The 16,148-nt window shown below is 36.1% G+C and overlaps 1 protein-coding gene across 19 annotated transcripts in view; it reads left to right on the forward strand.

Moving 5' to 3' along the window:
- Positions 1–16,148, forward strand: part of PAM (peptidylglycine alpha-amidating monooxygenase) — a 155,173-nt gene that overhangs the window by 92,194 nt on the left and 46,831 nt on the right. For 12 of the 19 annotated variants that reach the window (XM_059418299.1, XM_059418300.1, XM_059418301.1 and 9 more), the window contains exons 12-13: positions 5,668–5,852; positions 7,505–7,573. In XM_059418299.1, coding sequence (XP_059274282.1) covers positions 5,668–5,852; positions 7,505–7,573 — 254 coding nt within the window. Of the gene's footprint in view, positions 1–5,667; positions 5,853–7,504; positions 7,574–10,002; positions 10,087–16,148 lie in introns of all 19 variants that reach the window. The other 7 variants (XM_059418296.1, XM_059418297.1, XM_059418298.1 and 4 more) reach the window with 1 other exon arrangement.

Genomic DNA, 16,148 nt, shown 5'->3' on the forward strand with positions numbered 1-16,148 from the left:
AGGCTAAAGATGGGACAGTTAAGAAAAAAAATAACAAGTTCTATTAAACAAGAAACCTCCAAGAGTTTTGCTTTTGAATAAATTTTGTAAGTTTGGGAGAGATAAGGAAAACAATAAAATCATGATGTTGCATGCTAACTGTAAGAAAAAGTTTGACAAAGTAGACAAGATTAGATTTAAAGGAGTGAGACATTCACTTCTTAGTAGTCATTATTATTATTATTATTATTATTTTAAAGATTTTAAAGTGAGCTCTGCACCAAATATGGATCTCACACCCACAACCCCAAGATCAAGCGTTGTATGCTTTGCTGACTGAGGGGGCCAGCCAGGTGCCGCCTTACCAACCTTGTAATATATGAGTCATAGAGTGTTGATGAGCTGTTTTCCGCTCTATGTTAGTGTAGATCCTCTACAACTTTACTTAAGTGCCATTGGTAATTTTAATAGCCTTTAGAATAGGTAGATTAAATAGGAAAAATATCCCTTTCAACACATTCTACATATTAGTGTATAAATTCAAGTGTGGAATACATAGAATTTTTGGTTTAAATAATCTGGGAGGTTATAACTTTGGCCAGATTGTATCCTTTGAGTATCCTCCATGAGACAGTATCAAACATAGAAATGAGTGACTTGTTACAATGCCAGGATGAAAGGCCAAAGTAATCTGAAGAAGCCTGTTTCATCAGGAGTTCAGAATGATTCAGTCTTTTAACAAATGTGCATCTTGCTTTAAAATAATACCTTAAAATGACTGTACCAGTCTCTCTTTTTGTAAATCTCATGTAGGCCACAGGGAATGCTATTTTGAAATACAAATGAAATAGAAAGAAATTATAGGAAGTTAAGTTATTGGATGAGTCCATATTCTGAATATTTAATTTATATTAGGGCAGCATTTTTTTCCCCTATAGAATGATAAACTAATAAGACAGGTTTGAATAAAATTTAAATATGAATACAAATTCTCATATTCCTGTATCACTTAATATACATTTTAGTTTTAGAAAGGTAATAGTATCAATGCATCCGTTTTATAAAATACAGGATACCACTGCCACAGGGAGCTATAGAATTACAGTGGAGAATGTAACCAGTTAAAAAAAAAAGAAGAAGAAAGAAAACTAGTGTTTTATGAGTCTGTTAAATGATACTCTGCAAATCTCTCCCTTTTCTCCCTTCCTGCCAAACCCCCAACATGAACTTACATGAACATGTACCCCACCCCCAGCCCTGGGCACAGGTTAGAAACTTGAGCATAAAAAGACTCCTCAGATACACGCAATTTACCACAGGTCATATGGGCAGCAGATAGTCCTCCATGCCTTGGAAGAACTACAAGCATCTTGATTTTAATTTTCTTAATTCTGAAGCTACCTGGAAACTAGGTTTTACAGGAAAATTCTGTCGGTGGCCTACCAAGAAGATGTTCAGCCAAGTAATTTTTCACCCAATCCGAGCTTAACTCTATATTGAGCTAAAAATCTTAAGACTGGAGAAAATTTTGCTTATGTGGAACAATCATACTTAACTAATAAAAAGCCCTTTTAAACATAGGAACTGATTTTTTTTTTCCCAGCAGGGATGCATCACAAAACACAACCATTAAAAATTAGGTGTATTTTGAGATAAGACATATAAAGAAATTTACCAAATGGTAGTAATTTTTATCTGGGTATATTAAATTTCTTTTTAAATTGTAAATATGAATACTATGTCTTAGACAAATTTGCACCAATGTCAGGGTGCCTGGGTGGCTCAGTGGGTTAAAGCCTCTGCCTTCAGCTCAGTTCATGATCCCAGGATCCTGGAATCAAGCCCCGCATCGGTCTCTCTGCTCAGTAGGGAGCCTGCTTCCTTCTCTCTTTCTCTGCCTGCCTCTCTGCCTACTTGTGATCTCTGTCTATCAAATGAATAAATAAAATCTTTTTAAAAAAAATTTCACCAATGTATGTACTAACAACATAGTGCCCATTAATCAATGGAGAGGCTATATTTTGTGCCTGTCTGCATTACATATTTTATATTCCATATGACACTTCTCTGAATTCCTTTCAAATGTTCAGTCAAGTTTAAACAAACAACCAAAAAAAGAATTTTATTAAGGCAGCCGATTAAGCTAATTAAGTCAGCTAATTTGCTAATATTTTAAATTAACTCTTGAGAATTGATAGATAATATTTACATATCTGGTCAATTTTGTTGGTCATATTTTTCCTTTGGAGCCAGTTATATCATATACATATGAGAATGTCTAATGAATATTCATAGATACTAAACACAGCACTTTAGTCAACATTTTAAAGTATATTATATGTAAAGGTAAAATTATATGGACAGAAACTCCTTAATGTGTAAGTTTAAAAGCCCCATGAAAGCTCTGAAGAAACGATTCAGAGTTTTGAAAAATAACTTCTTTAAAGTGTCCTATTTCTTTCCAAAATCAGTATTTCCCATCATTGTTTTTTGTTTTGTTTTGTTTTTTTAAGCCCAGCATCTGTTGAGCATAAGGGACCTAGGGATGAGGGAATCATCGAAGTGGAGGGAGTATCACGGTCTGATACACAGTCCTCACAGACAACAAGATCTGTGTTTTTTTAAAAGGTTCATTCAGAATATTTAGTACTTTCTTAAATCTCTATTACATATCTTTATAATATGAAATAATATATTTTATTAAAACCCTCCTAAAACATAGATGATAAATAGGTAGATAGATAGACAGATAGATAAAAATATTTTTCTGGAATGCCCTAGACGGAGTTCATAAAATTAACCTGACTCAGCAGTGTGATACATTAGGGGCTAACAGGCTATACCATAACAAGTTGTGAACATTTATTAAGATATATTATTCATTCTTCCTTCCCTCAACAAATATTTATTGAGAGCTTAACTATTTTCAAGCTCATCACAGCTTGTCAAATTTAGAGTGAGCTGATATGAAAAAGTAGTTATCACATAAGCACTTTATTTTGCATGAAGATGAAAGAAAGGCACCACTGTAATTTTGGAATATAAGTGATGCTAGCAGGCATCATTTAGAGAATCACATTGGCGTTAGGAAATGCTGAAAGGGCCATTCAGCAGAACCAGGGCAAATGTGTGAACACAGCCTCCCTCCATACTTTCTCATATTAATAATCATTAGATTGACAGAGTTGAATTGTGTGTGTTGTCCTCTATAGAAAACAAGGGTAGATGTGTCAACATTCTCCCTTAGGAATACAGAAAGCAGTTTGATTTAAAGTCAGAGCTTCTTTTATTTATTTATTTTTTTCTTTCGAATGAAGGAAAGATGGATGAGGAATAAAATAGGCAAACTGGTTTGCTGATACTAAGATTTGAGTCCTGACATATTTAAGATGTGATTGTTTCTCTGTCAAGTAGGAGAAACTTAGCCACCTTAACTATGAGTTCGATGATAAGTGGAAAGGCATAAAGTCTGATCTTTTCTTTTCCTTCAGGTCTTTAATGAATTTTTCTTTGTGATAGCAAAGATTTTAAAGTGATTTGATCAGTTCAATTTTGTATCAGAGAATCAGTACCTTAAATGAATATTGGTGAGCTGATTATGCTGTCTCATAAAGTCATGTGTTTAGAGATGAACATGGACATGAGGTAAAACAGGTAAAATGTGGAACGATCTGTCCATGGATTAGTTGCAAGTTTCAATTATTACTATATACATTTACTGAATTTTTTTTTTTTTTTTTTACTTTCACTGGTTGGAAGAGTTTGCTTGATTATTTTGCTTATCCTCTCTACACGATGATTCAAGGTCTTCTAAGCTAGAGCCACATCTTAAATTCCTTTTCCCTCATCTCTGTCTCTTGATCTACACATTTTTCTGCATTTTGAATGGGGAAAGAGTGGACAATATGGTGAAGGGTTCTGGCTTATTACTCTGGCACCAGCCATTTCTTTTATAACACACAGCTTTCCAGCCAACTCCAGTGAGGTTAAAATGAAATTCTTAGGGAGGGTGTTTTGACACGTGAAGACGTGTGTAGCGAACAGGTGTTTGTTTGGGGCTGCACCTCACGACTTGGCATTTCACAGGAGAGGCAATTACACGGACAGGTATCAGATTCAGAGAGTGAGAAGCCAAATGACTTTTAAAGCATGAACAGAGCTTCCTGTGGCGGGGATTCATTGCTGTGGTCTCTCGGGGGCTCTCCATTTTCCAAGCTTACAGAAACCACATCCCTGTTTGGAAAATATTTTTTGTTCCTTCCCTTGCTCACGTCATTACTGTTGCTATGGAGAGGAAGTGAGTGCCACATGACATTGCTGGAAAAATCAACACTGACGTATTTTTGTACAGCAAATAAGCCACTTCGCAGCTTGTTTTTTATTAGCAGAGGCTTGCTAAAAATTGTCAGAACACCAGAAAGGAAACATTCATTTGCGCAATCTACCTTGGAAATGAAAGTCTTGTGGAGGTGTATCAAGATAACTCCCTCCTATATTATGCTTAGCTAAATAAGTCCATCAGAGAAAGACAATTATCATAAGATCTCCCTGATATGAGGCAACGTGGGGGGTTTGGGGGTAGGAAAGGAATAAATGAAACAAGATGGGATCAGGAGGGAGACAAACCATAAGAAACTCTTAATTTCACAAAACAAACTGAGGGTTGCTGGGGGAAGGGGGTAGGGAACGGTGGTTGGGTTATGGTCATTGGGGAGGGTATGTGCTATGGTGAGTGCTGTGAAGTATGTAAACCTGGCAATTCACAGACCTGCACCCCTGGGCTAATAATACATTATATGTTAGTTTAAAAAAAAGATAATTCCCTCCTAATGATGGTGAAGAAGATGAAATATATGATAGCCTACGTGAACTGAGGAAGAACAAAACCATGTGTTAAGCTATTAGGCATTACCTTGTGTTGTTTGGAGCTTGTATCTTAGAAATGTCCCTCCCGCTGTTTTAAAATCTGTTTTTAACAATTGAGTCTTTCAGCAGCAGGGCACTACCCCATTGAGATGGGAGCCATTAGAAGAGGTTAGGACTGACGTCCCTTTGTACCGTTCCTTTGTTTCTCTCTTTACTTTCCTGCTTGCCAAGGTGCCACGTAGGATATCAGGGGCCCATTTACGATGTCTTAGTATCAATACAGGATTCTCAGTTCATCTGACCCTGCGGCTGGAGACAGTTACCAAAAACAAGATCCTAGGCTCTCAGGGTTAAATGGACAAAGCCATTTATAAAGACTTGTAAATAATATATGATATTTCCGTTAAAGTGTTCTGAGTTTTACCATTATTAAGTAAATAATCACGATTTTTCCATGAGGCACGTACTTTGCCCAATCTGCGAGTTTTAGCAAATGGAAGGACTAAAGGATGAAAGGATCTAGAAGAGGAAGGAAAGTGTGTCCCTGCTGCTTAAATGCCTTTCCCATCTGCAGTATTGGGTGATATCTATGCAGTGACTGCAAATGGATGCTCGATTAGGAAGTGGAAATGTACCTTTGACAGCGCGCTTTAAATGCTGAAAACTGTGACAGGTTTTAATGAAAGCTATAAAATAAAGGCTCAATATTTTCACCTCTGAACCTATTGCTGGCAGATTTACTGGTTGTATTTTTCTTGCATTAAGAATGTGTTTTATGTGAGTAGCTGATTTGTTATGTCTTTTTTTTTTTTTTGCTTGCAGTGGCACATCTAGCGATGAAATGTGCAACCTATACATTATGTATTACATGGAAGCCAAGCACGCCGTTTCTTTCATGACCTGTACACAGAATGTGGCTCCGGAACTGTTCAGATCCATACCACCAGAGGCCAATATTCCAATTCCGGTGAAGTCTGACATGGTTATGATGCATGGACATCACAAAGGTAAAGCTGATACTCGTTTAAAGTAAAATATGATTTTGTAGTTTGTATTTTCTTGTGTGTCTCACTTGACTGTATAATTAATGCCTGAAAGCATCCACCTTCTGTCATCACATGTACACGTAATCCAGTTCCCACTTTTCCCTCCTTTTTTTTTTTTTTTTTTTAAAGATTTTATTTATTTGACAGAGAGAAATCACAAGTAAGCAGAGAGGCAGGGAGAGAGAGGAGGAAGCAGGCTCCCCGCGGAGCAGAGAGCCTGATGCTGTGGGGCTCAATCCCAGGACCCTGGGATCATGACCTGAGCCAAAGGCAGAGGCTTAACCCACTGAGCCACCCAGGTGCCCCCACTTTTCCCTCCTTTGTAACCTACCTACCTTCCTGACGTGCCCCCATCAAAACAGTGAAAGTGAAGAATCTAGTAGTGGAACAGACTAGTTTGGGGACCAGTTCAATAAATGCAGCTCTCTTTCTTCATGTAATTCATGTTTTCTCACTTCCCTATCTGATTATTCCGTAGTCAGTAATGACATGCAATTTATGAATTTATACACCCGGTTCTAAAGAGTGAATTCAGTTTGCCAATGAAAATGGTTATCGTCTCCAACCGGACCCTAAATTATCTATTTTAATGGGCCTCCTCAAGCAAGAAGAGTTCTTGATTTATGAGGCATTACTAATCTTGGCCTTTTTGGTCTCATTCTCAGAATTGTTGATGAACTTACTCTTCATCTGAAAAATGTTCATACTGATTGTCATTTCATTAATTTAAAATTGCAAAACCCACACCCTGTTTTATTGGGTGAAGTATACTGAGACTTTCCTGAGTTTTACAGATCTAATCGTAAAATGCCAGAACGGCTTCTTATGTCTTTCTGTTGGAAATTTTATGAAACAAGTTTAAATAGCAATTAGATCACTTATTAAGATCTTAATATGCAGGGCGCCTGGGTGGCTCAGTGGTTTAAAGCCTCTGCCTTCGGCTCAGGTCATGATCCCAGGGTCTGGGGATCGAGCCCCGCATTGGGCTTTCTGCTCAGCAGGGAGCCTGCTTCCTTTCCTCTCTCTCTGCCTCTCTGCCTCCCTATGATTTCTGTCTGTCAAAATAAATAAAATCTTAAAGAAAAAAAAAAAAGATTTTAATATGCTTATAGAATTTGCCTTAAAATGTTCTTAAAGTATCCTTAAAATATCACTAAATTCAATTTTTAAAAATACATTTTTTAATGCATTTTTAAAATTGTCTCATGTATATATTACTGAAAGGGTAATTGATCTTGTTATTAAGTCAGAAGTCTGGTAGATGGTGGTTACACTGGAAGTTTTTTGTGTGTGTGTGATTAAGAGCATTTCTGCATATAAATTCTTCATACTGTTTTTCATTTGTTTATTTTTAAATTTTTTATAAACATATAATATATTATTAGACCCAGGGGTACAGGTCTGTGAAACACCAGGCTTACACACTTCACAGCACTCACCATAGCACATACCTTCCCCAATGTCCATAATCCCACCCCCCTCTCCCTACATTTTTTTTTATTAAACATAAGATCCTAAAAATATTTTTATGTTGATAATATATTTCCAGTAAACTATTTAACATATGTGATATATCCCACAAATTTATGCTCAGCTTTTTTAATCCTTTACAGAAACAGAGAACAAAGATAAGACTTCTTTACTACAGCAGCCAAAAGGAGAAGAAGAAGTATTAGAACAGGGTATGTATGCATAGTTTTATAACTAGGCCTAAAAAAGTATTCGTGTTCTAATTAGGCAACCAACTTTTAAAGTTACTGAGATATTTTAGGTCTCTTTATTAGCCTCCATCCCTATGCACCGTTGTTTTTATATAATACAAAATTCATGAGAAAATGGTCACTTGTTGTCCTCTAGCCTTGAAAGTCAATTTCCTCGATGTAATTTAAACTCATTAGATTTTTCCACCTTTGTTTTAGTTTTTTAAATATGGTAAGTTTTATATGTAGTGCAAATATAATCACTAGAAACAATTGGTTGGCTACTTTTGAAATCTAAAGGATTTGACCATTTAAAATCTTGGGTACTTTGGGCGATGTGTTTATTGACTCTGTTTGAAAGAAATTAAGACTTATCCTTCACCCTGCCTCTCTTGAGGCACTCTTCTCTGCCGTCAGTAAAATAGGAGGGATTATCAATGTAGGCATTTGTAGTTTTGAGTTAAGTTGCTGTCTGGTGAGTTAAGAAAGCATCATTCTTCCTCTGATCTGTTTCTTTGAAGAAATATCATATATTGCACGTGTTGACACTGAAAAGTTATTCTTCTCTATCTTGTTTTCTTACTAGTTGTTTCAAAGATGATACTTTGTGCTAGGCGTTGGAGTATATTATCAAGTTATTTTGGACTAGATACAATATATTTTTTAAAGTATTTAGTTTTATGTTCCTCCAAGCATGTGTCTTATAACAACATGAAGTGTACAGGAAATAAGATTTTTCTTTTGGCAACGGAGAGAAATTTCTCACTCTTTGGATTTTGTAAACCACTGTAGGAATTCTTCAAAATGTATTCTTTTAGGTCTAGGCCAAAGACAATATTCTTGCATTAAGAGTATTTACAAAGTTGATGAATCCAGACTTTTTAAAGGAAGACATACATTCTGAAAAGGGATTAGGGAAAACTTTAATATAAAAGTTTTAAATTACATAGAGTCTGTTCCATAACATTTAATTATAACAAAGTGGCTTCTGGAAAAAGAATATAGTTTTAGCTCAAAGTTGTTTCTACTTTCTTATTAAGTCAGAAAAAGGGAGATGATTTTATGCTAAATAGTTTATATACTAAATGGCTCATATTAAAGTATTGAGTATGATTTAAAATAGTTAAACTTATTAATCTGTGTATAGAATTGTAAGGAAGTCAGTAATTATAAATAACATATGGTAGTATTAACACTCTTTGTTATAACTGTACTGAAATTTGTTCAGATTTAAAGTGAATTATTTTGATATTGGATGCACTATTTGAAATACAGGCCTTTGAAATAATTCGAGTTATCTTAGAATACATTTTGAAATACTAACATATGTGATAAAGTATAAAATGAGACCACCGTTTAGTGGATGTGCCTTATAAAATGATAAGTTTCTATGGAAACTGAGGTTGATCTGTTTTCATTTTCAAGTTATTTGAGTTGTTCAAGGGACACATTGAAACTTCTGAAAGATTAGAAACCCAGAGGTTTCATTAGCAGAAAAACCTTAAATGTTAGGTTTAATCTCTTCTTTCCAAATGAGATTTAAGAGATGTCATGTATACCTAAAAACCACATCCTTTAAAACACTTTCATATTTTGCCATTCACTTATACTTTCAAGTTTGATGATATATGTTTATAATATTAAGAAGTTTAAATATACCCAAAGCCTTACTGGTTCCAGAGAAGAATTCTGTGGACACAGAAGAAATTATTTTCTCAGAGTTGGTGTTTTATTCTACTTATGAATAAAAATGCTGTAAAGTGATTTAACTTGGGAGAAACATATTCTTCTGACTGAACTTTCATACTTCAGAAAATAGGCTATGGCATTCCTATGTTGAAATTAGTGGGCCCATGAAAATGTCAGCTGCTAGGTTATGTGAAGGCAGATAACTAACCAAAAGCCATTTCAGTGTCCAGTGTAGCCCATATATTATTCTGCAGGGCTTTGTGCACTACTAGCCTAGAATTTAAAGAGAATAGAGAAATATACCAAGTGCGTATTTGTGCACATAGTCTAATTGATTCGCTAATGAGATCAATCTATCTCCTTGCAGTACACAGGACAGATCTACTCATTACTGAGAGAGTATCCCATTCTTCTCAGAGTTGTTTGTTTGCACAAAATGTGTATTTGTATTAATTCTCTGGGGAGATAAATTGGCCAGGTAGCTAATAAGAGGGGTCTAATTATTCAAACAAATTATGCCACATGTGCTGATTTTTAAGTAAGCCCCCCAGCTCAACCTTTTGCCTTAGTTTGGTGCTCTGGCCAATACAATTTATGTGCAAGTACTCCGCCAGCTTGTATCGATCCTTTAAATATTTTAAATCCCCAATAAATAAAAGCTGTGAGTCATTTCAGTTGTGCTAGCCACAAGTTAACAGACGGCATCTATGTTGGTCACACAGAGGATGTCAGACCCCCATTGGAAATAGAACATTTGTGGAGCAGGAAGGAAAAGACCTCAAACGTCAGAGGACATGTACTCAAAGGCAAGTTCTGTACCCATCAGTGGCTAAATAATATAGTTCTGCCTGGATAACACAAATGATATTGTTTTTACTTCCTATCTTAATATACTGGAAAACATGTAGGAAGATAAAGGTCAAGATGTGCAATAAATGCTCTGTTGGGAAGAAGGGATGACTTTTACTCAAGTAGTAAAAAAAAAAAGATGGCGGTAAAGATATTCATATGCTATAAGCTGGAAAAAAATTTTTTTTCAGTCTATAGATTTTTTCCTACTGTGCTGTGTTCTTTTTCCTGCCATTATTTATTTATTACTCTGTTTCTCCAGGAGGACCAGAAGTTGGGGGGTTATTTGTATTCTAGTTACAAAAATAATTATCAATTTTTTTTCAGAATATTAATCTTGATTGGAGATTTTACTAGTTTAAAAGGAATAGTTGAGTTATATGAATCTAAGTACTTACAAACACTCTTACCTCCTGCAGTATCGTTATCTGTATTTGCTTCCTGAAGAAGAAAATCTGGTGTAAGGCTCCGGTATCTCAGACTTATCTCAAAAGATGTAATTATGAGAAATACCAGAAGAGCCTCATTATATGACAACTTTCTGTCAGGTTGTCCTGGATCATGCAACAATGGGACATATTTTTAATGAAGCTTTAATTAAGTCTGTGGGGGGTTTATTTATTTATTTATTTATTAGATTTTATTTATTTATTTGACAGAGAGAGAGGGAACACAAGCAGGGAGAGTGGGAGAGGGAGAAGCAGGCTCCCCACTAAGCAGGGAGCCCAGGATCAGGGGCCAAGCCAAAGACAGATGCTTAACAACTGAGCCACCCAGGTGCCCCAACTGTGGAGAGATTTTTAAAACATAATGCTTATTTGACTGATTTGCTAAATAATATTCATTTAAAAAGAAATAGAATTTACAGAAAAATCCGAAGAAGCAAATAAAATTCATACATCATCCCTAGGAATATGGGTATATATGTACATCTCAGTGTGAAAAATATATTATCGGCACATTATTTTAATAATGTTTAGAGCATGTGTGCATAGTTTTGCATCCTGTTTTTTAAATACTGCATACTGAACATTTCCTCCAGCTATAAAAATCATTGGCAAGCGTGATTTTTATTGCCTGCATATTATGTGTATATTCCTGCCCATACTGCTTTGAGACTAGCCTGTTTTTCTGTAGGTAAGCTAATCTGTGATTGAGTTGATTATGTCTGCCTCCAAGCAGAAAAACACTAGTAGATATTCACAATGAACTGAAACCTTACTACCCTTTGAAGCCATTGTAAGTGAAGAATTGCCTAGGTCTGTAATAAGTACAGTAAGCTAAACAATAAAACTCAATTAGACATTGATTCTAAGAAAAGGAAACAAATCCTGAGAGACTATATTATAAGAAGGGTAGCATTGAGGTTTTCCAGAGCAGACACAGGAACACATCCTCTACTTATAGTTGGCCCCATTTAGGAAAATAAAGTGTGTTTTATAAGTTCTCTTTATTTCGTAGGCATCGTGAGTTCTTATATCTGTTCACTCTACCAGTGATACAACCCAAGCTTTCTGTCAGCATTGTTTGGGTAAAGAATAGGTTCTGAAACCAAGAGGTTTACCAGCTTCAGGCAAGAATCTATGCAACTACTATTAGGAGTTCTGATTTTGGGTGTTTCTCTCCCTTATAATTCAAGGTAAAGGTGCAGTATTGAAATTTATGTTAGTTGTGTTGAGAAGATTTGATGTCTTAAAAAAAAAAGAAAAAAATCTCATGGCAGAGCTGAAAGTCAAAATCTACAACAGCCGTTGTCCTTGTTATTGTACATTATGCGCCAGACAGCATTTCTTTTGCTGCAGAAAGGGCCTTTAACATGTTTTCTTCAGTTTGCTCCAAACTCTTCTCATTGTAGTCTTTGTGCTCTCATATAATCAATCTTTCTACTCAAAGGTCAGCACGAGCGGCTATATTCCCAAGGCAGGGAGAATATGACAAAAATACAATTTGTAGAGGGAAAACGCTCCATGACCCCAGATAGTTAAAGGTCTTCAGACACCTTCTGTGAAACAGAATAATTTCACAGTGGTTTTATGCTAACAAAAATGAATTAACATTGGCATGTTTTATCAAATAAGCAGAATCAAGGGAACACAGTTGCAAGTTAAAAAGACCATAGTCTACTGTAAATGCTTGTTAAAGTAACCGTTGGTAAATCATTTCTGAGAGGAGTGATACAAAGGCTAGACTTAGTAACTACAATTTCTATTTCTTTGCTTTGTTCAAAATAGAACACTCCCTTCATTCCCTAATAAAGTACAAGTGGTTTTAGTAGCATCTTCTTGGTTAATTCTAAAAACCCACAATGCCACTTTGCTGTTTGAAAGAGGATACAATTCTTGTTTGCATTCCCATTCGCTAAAAATTTATCAGTTCTTTATGATTTACGAGCAGCTCACAAGTCTTTATATATTGAACTCATCTATCAAACACAATTCTAAATACCCCCCAAGGCTCTGGGAAGCTGAGTGGATGCTGTTTTGAATTGGCTTCCTAATCGCAGAATAGGCAGATGAGAACGATCATTTATCACACAGTTGTGCTTTCTGATATACATCTGTGTGCATGGTAGTTGCAAAACCCATCATCTGCTAACTTCCCCTTTTCTATATTTGTCTCCTTTATTCAATTCATAAAAGAAACAAATAATAAAGTTTTGCTTCATTTGCAATCCTTGAGCTGGCCGTCATGATCATGTTTTATTTCACGAACCCTGGTAGGGTCAATGTTAGTGATAAGTCAACAGTTAATAAACCGAATCAACTGACCAGAGGGGAAAATCAAGTAGGTTATAAACCAAAATATTAAAATCTGAAAAGAAATGCTTCTATTTTTCCATTCCTCATCTCTTTCTCATTAATTAATTATTATGTTCCATGTTGCAGTCTCATTAGCTTGGTTATTTGGCATACTTTATCAGTGGCTAAACTGCTGATGAACATCCTATTCACTTTCCAGGTACCACAGAAATCACAGAACAATAACAAAAGTTGTTTGTTTTAGGTAATAAAGTCCTAGTGACACATGGGGGAAATGGGACTTCATATTCTAAAGCTTACCAAATGGATCCTGATCATTTTTTTAAATGCCTCCACAATTAAGATTTTTACACTGTTTCAAAGTAACTTATTTTATTATTCAATAATTTTAAAGCATTTTATTAAAAAAAAAACTCACAGGGCAATTTTTTAATGTATGTTTTTCTTCCAGTTTATCTCACCATATTCTGGAAAGTAAACCAAAGACATTTTCATGTTGATCGTAGAGAATAGTGAATGGTCACTACTAACTAGAAAAATGCCCATTGAGTCATGAAGTAGTTAATGGAAGCCCACAACTTAACGAATTGGGAGTTGAACTGGTAGTGTTTCAGATTTTCTCCTACTGTGGTGTGTTCTTTTTTCCTGGCACGTTAGCTGCTACCACAGTTAAATGTTTTCCAAATCCAGACCCACGCAGTCAAATTACTTAAAAGAACTAGAACATTTCTGAGTTTTATAAGATAAGAATCAAAGTTTAAGTGAGAAAAAGAAAGAAACAGATTCACTGCAGCCTAAAATCATCAAGGAAATATTTTTATTGCTATTGATAGCCAAAGCAAAGGGTGACATTTTTAACAAATTATTATTCATTGCAGAATAATTTACTGAGTATCTGCTGTGATAGGAATAGTAGTAATCACTGGAAATATGACAGTGAGGAGGAAATGAGAGGATTTTTAAAAATTTTTTCACATATGGGGCACCTGGGTGGCTCAGTGGGTTAAAGCCTCTGCCTTCAGCTCGGGTCATGACCCCTGAGCCCTGGGATCAAGCCCTGCATCAGGCTCTCTGCTCAGCGGGGAGTCTGCTTCCCTTCCTCTCTTTCTGCCTGCCTCTCTGCCTACTTGTGATCTCTGTCAAATAAATAAAAATCTTAAAAAAATTTTTTTCACATAAAATCGTATTTATCCCTTGCCACCTGTCCCTTCCCAGATAATTGAAATATACAAAAAAAAATTTGAGAAAATCTTACAGAATTTGATCAGACATGTAAGGTATATTGCCGGCGAAGTGAAAACTATTGAAGAGACAGAAAAAATTTCTACTTTTTCAAACCATTATTCTTTAGGCCAGTTTTGTGCAAGTCACTATGTTACATAGATATTGCCTAGTTTACAACCATTTTACGTTATAATATGAAGAAGACAGGCCAGGAAAGGACAAAAAGAAACATGCTCTGTTAAAGAAAACACCCATCACCTGGCCTCAGAAGGCAGTTAATTTAAATAGAAAAATAAACAAATATAGTAAGATTGTCAGGTCCAAGGTAGTTTCACAGGAAAGGGTTTATTGGCCATTATAGATTTTTTTTTTTTAAAAGGGGGGTAGGGGGACAACCTGGATCCAATAAAGTGATCAGTTAGAAGGTGGGCCCCTCACTCATGTTGCTCCTTCAAATCCCTGTTCCACTTCCTCCTAGATGTGCAGGTTAGTCCATTAATTTCCCCATCTAAAATGAGGACAAGGGCTATTTTGCAGACATTAAATGTATTAAACTGTATAAAGTAACTCAGCAAAGTAATTAGGTAATGCTAAACTCACAAACCATATTAGCTATTACTATTATTATCATGTATAGTTTATAAAGTACTTGTTTATCTGTTATCTCTGTCAACAATAAGTAGGGTAACTATATATCCAAGCTTTTCCAGGATTGTCCTAGTTTATGCCTCGTATAAGTATTAAACAACACCCTTTCTCTTCTCAAATATGTCCCAGGTTGGGAAATAAATTACACGGTCATTTTAACAGTAGGAGCCAGAATAAAATTAGAGAAGAGCACTGTGGAATACATAGGTGGAAAGAGCTGAGAAAAGGCGGGGCGTATAACCCGGGAGTGTCCATGTTATTGGCTCCCATCGCAAGTCAGTTCCACAGAGGTAGGCCAGCTTTATACCATTACAGACAGATGATGACATTGAAGGCAGGGATGAAAATCGGTTCTGAGGAAGGGGAGAAGGCCAATCAGATGATAAGAATCCCAAATGAACCATGGTAGTAGGGAGTGAAAAAAATGGCACTGACATATCAGCGTTGACAAATCATTTGACTTTGTGATTCACTGGTGACAGAGAGTTGAATCCAGCTTTCTGGACTGATTGACCAAGACACATTTCATCATCGGGAGAAATACCATAAAATGGATGAAGTCTGAGGAGGAGATTAAGAGCTCAGTTTTAGACATGTTGAGTTCAAAATTCCTGTGAAACAGACATCCAAGTGGAAATTGCTAGAGGGTGGTTTTAGCTATTAATTTGGTAGTAAGAGAGCTCCAGATATGAGAGTCATTTGTCTGGAGGCAGCAGCTGAAGACTGGGGAATGGCTGGTATTTCTTGATAGGAAGGACCTTTACCCACTATGCCAAGGATAGACCTCAGAAAACACCAGCATTTTCATATGCTGGGCAGAAGAATAAGAGAAAGCAAAGAAGACAGGTGGAAAAGATCTAGAAAAAACAATGTTGTAAGAAGAGAGTTTCTGAAGGGACCAGTGGGTCAGTATGAAAGGTCTCTTGGCTTTGGCAAGTAGGAGCTCTTGAGCAACTCGTGAGGAAGTCATACAAGCGTGAAAGAAGATGTGGAAGCAGATGCCTTTGGCCTCGGATATGAGGAAGGGTAAAGTGGCCTTGCACTGCCCAATACAGCAGACACTGGCCACATGTGGCTATTTAAAAATGGTTATACATTAGTTGGAAACAAGTAAAATTAAAAATTAAATTCCTCAGTCACACTAGCTACATTACAAGTTCTCCATAGCCCCGTGTGTCTACTGGCTTTCATGTTGGGCAGCACAGATATAAGGATATTCCCATGATTGCAGAAAGCACCATTAGTGCTGGAATTGTCAAAGGAAAGCGAAGGCAGAAAAGTTTGAAAGATGTAGTGCATCTGAGGAAGGTCTCTCTTGTCTCCATGGCCGCTCAAGATAACTGCAGAGTGAGTGTGCTTTTAACCTGAGTCAAGCCTTTGGCAAAGAA

Source organism: Mustela nigripes, chromosome 12 (assembly GCF_022355385.1).
Source record: "Mustela nigripes isolate SB6536 chromosome 12, MUSNIG.SB6536, whole genome shotgun sequence".
In the NCBI taxonomy this organism is placed as follows: Eukaryota; Metazoa; Chordata; class Mammalia; order Carnivora; family Mustelidae; genus Mustela; species Mustela nigripes.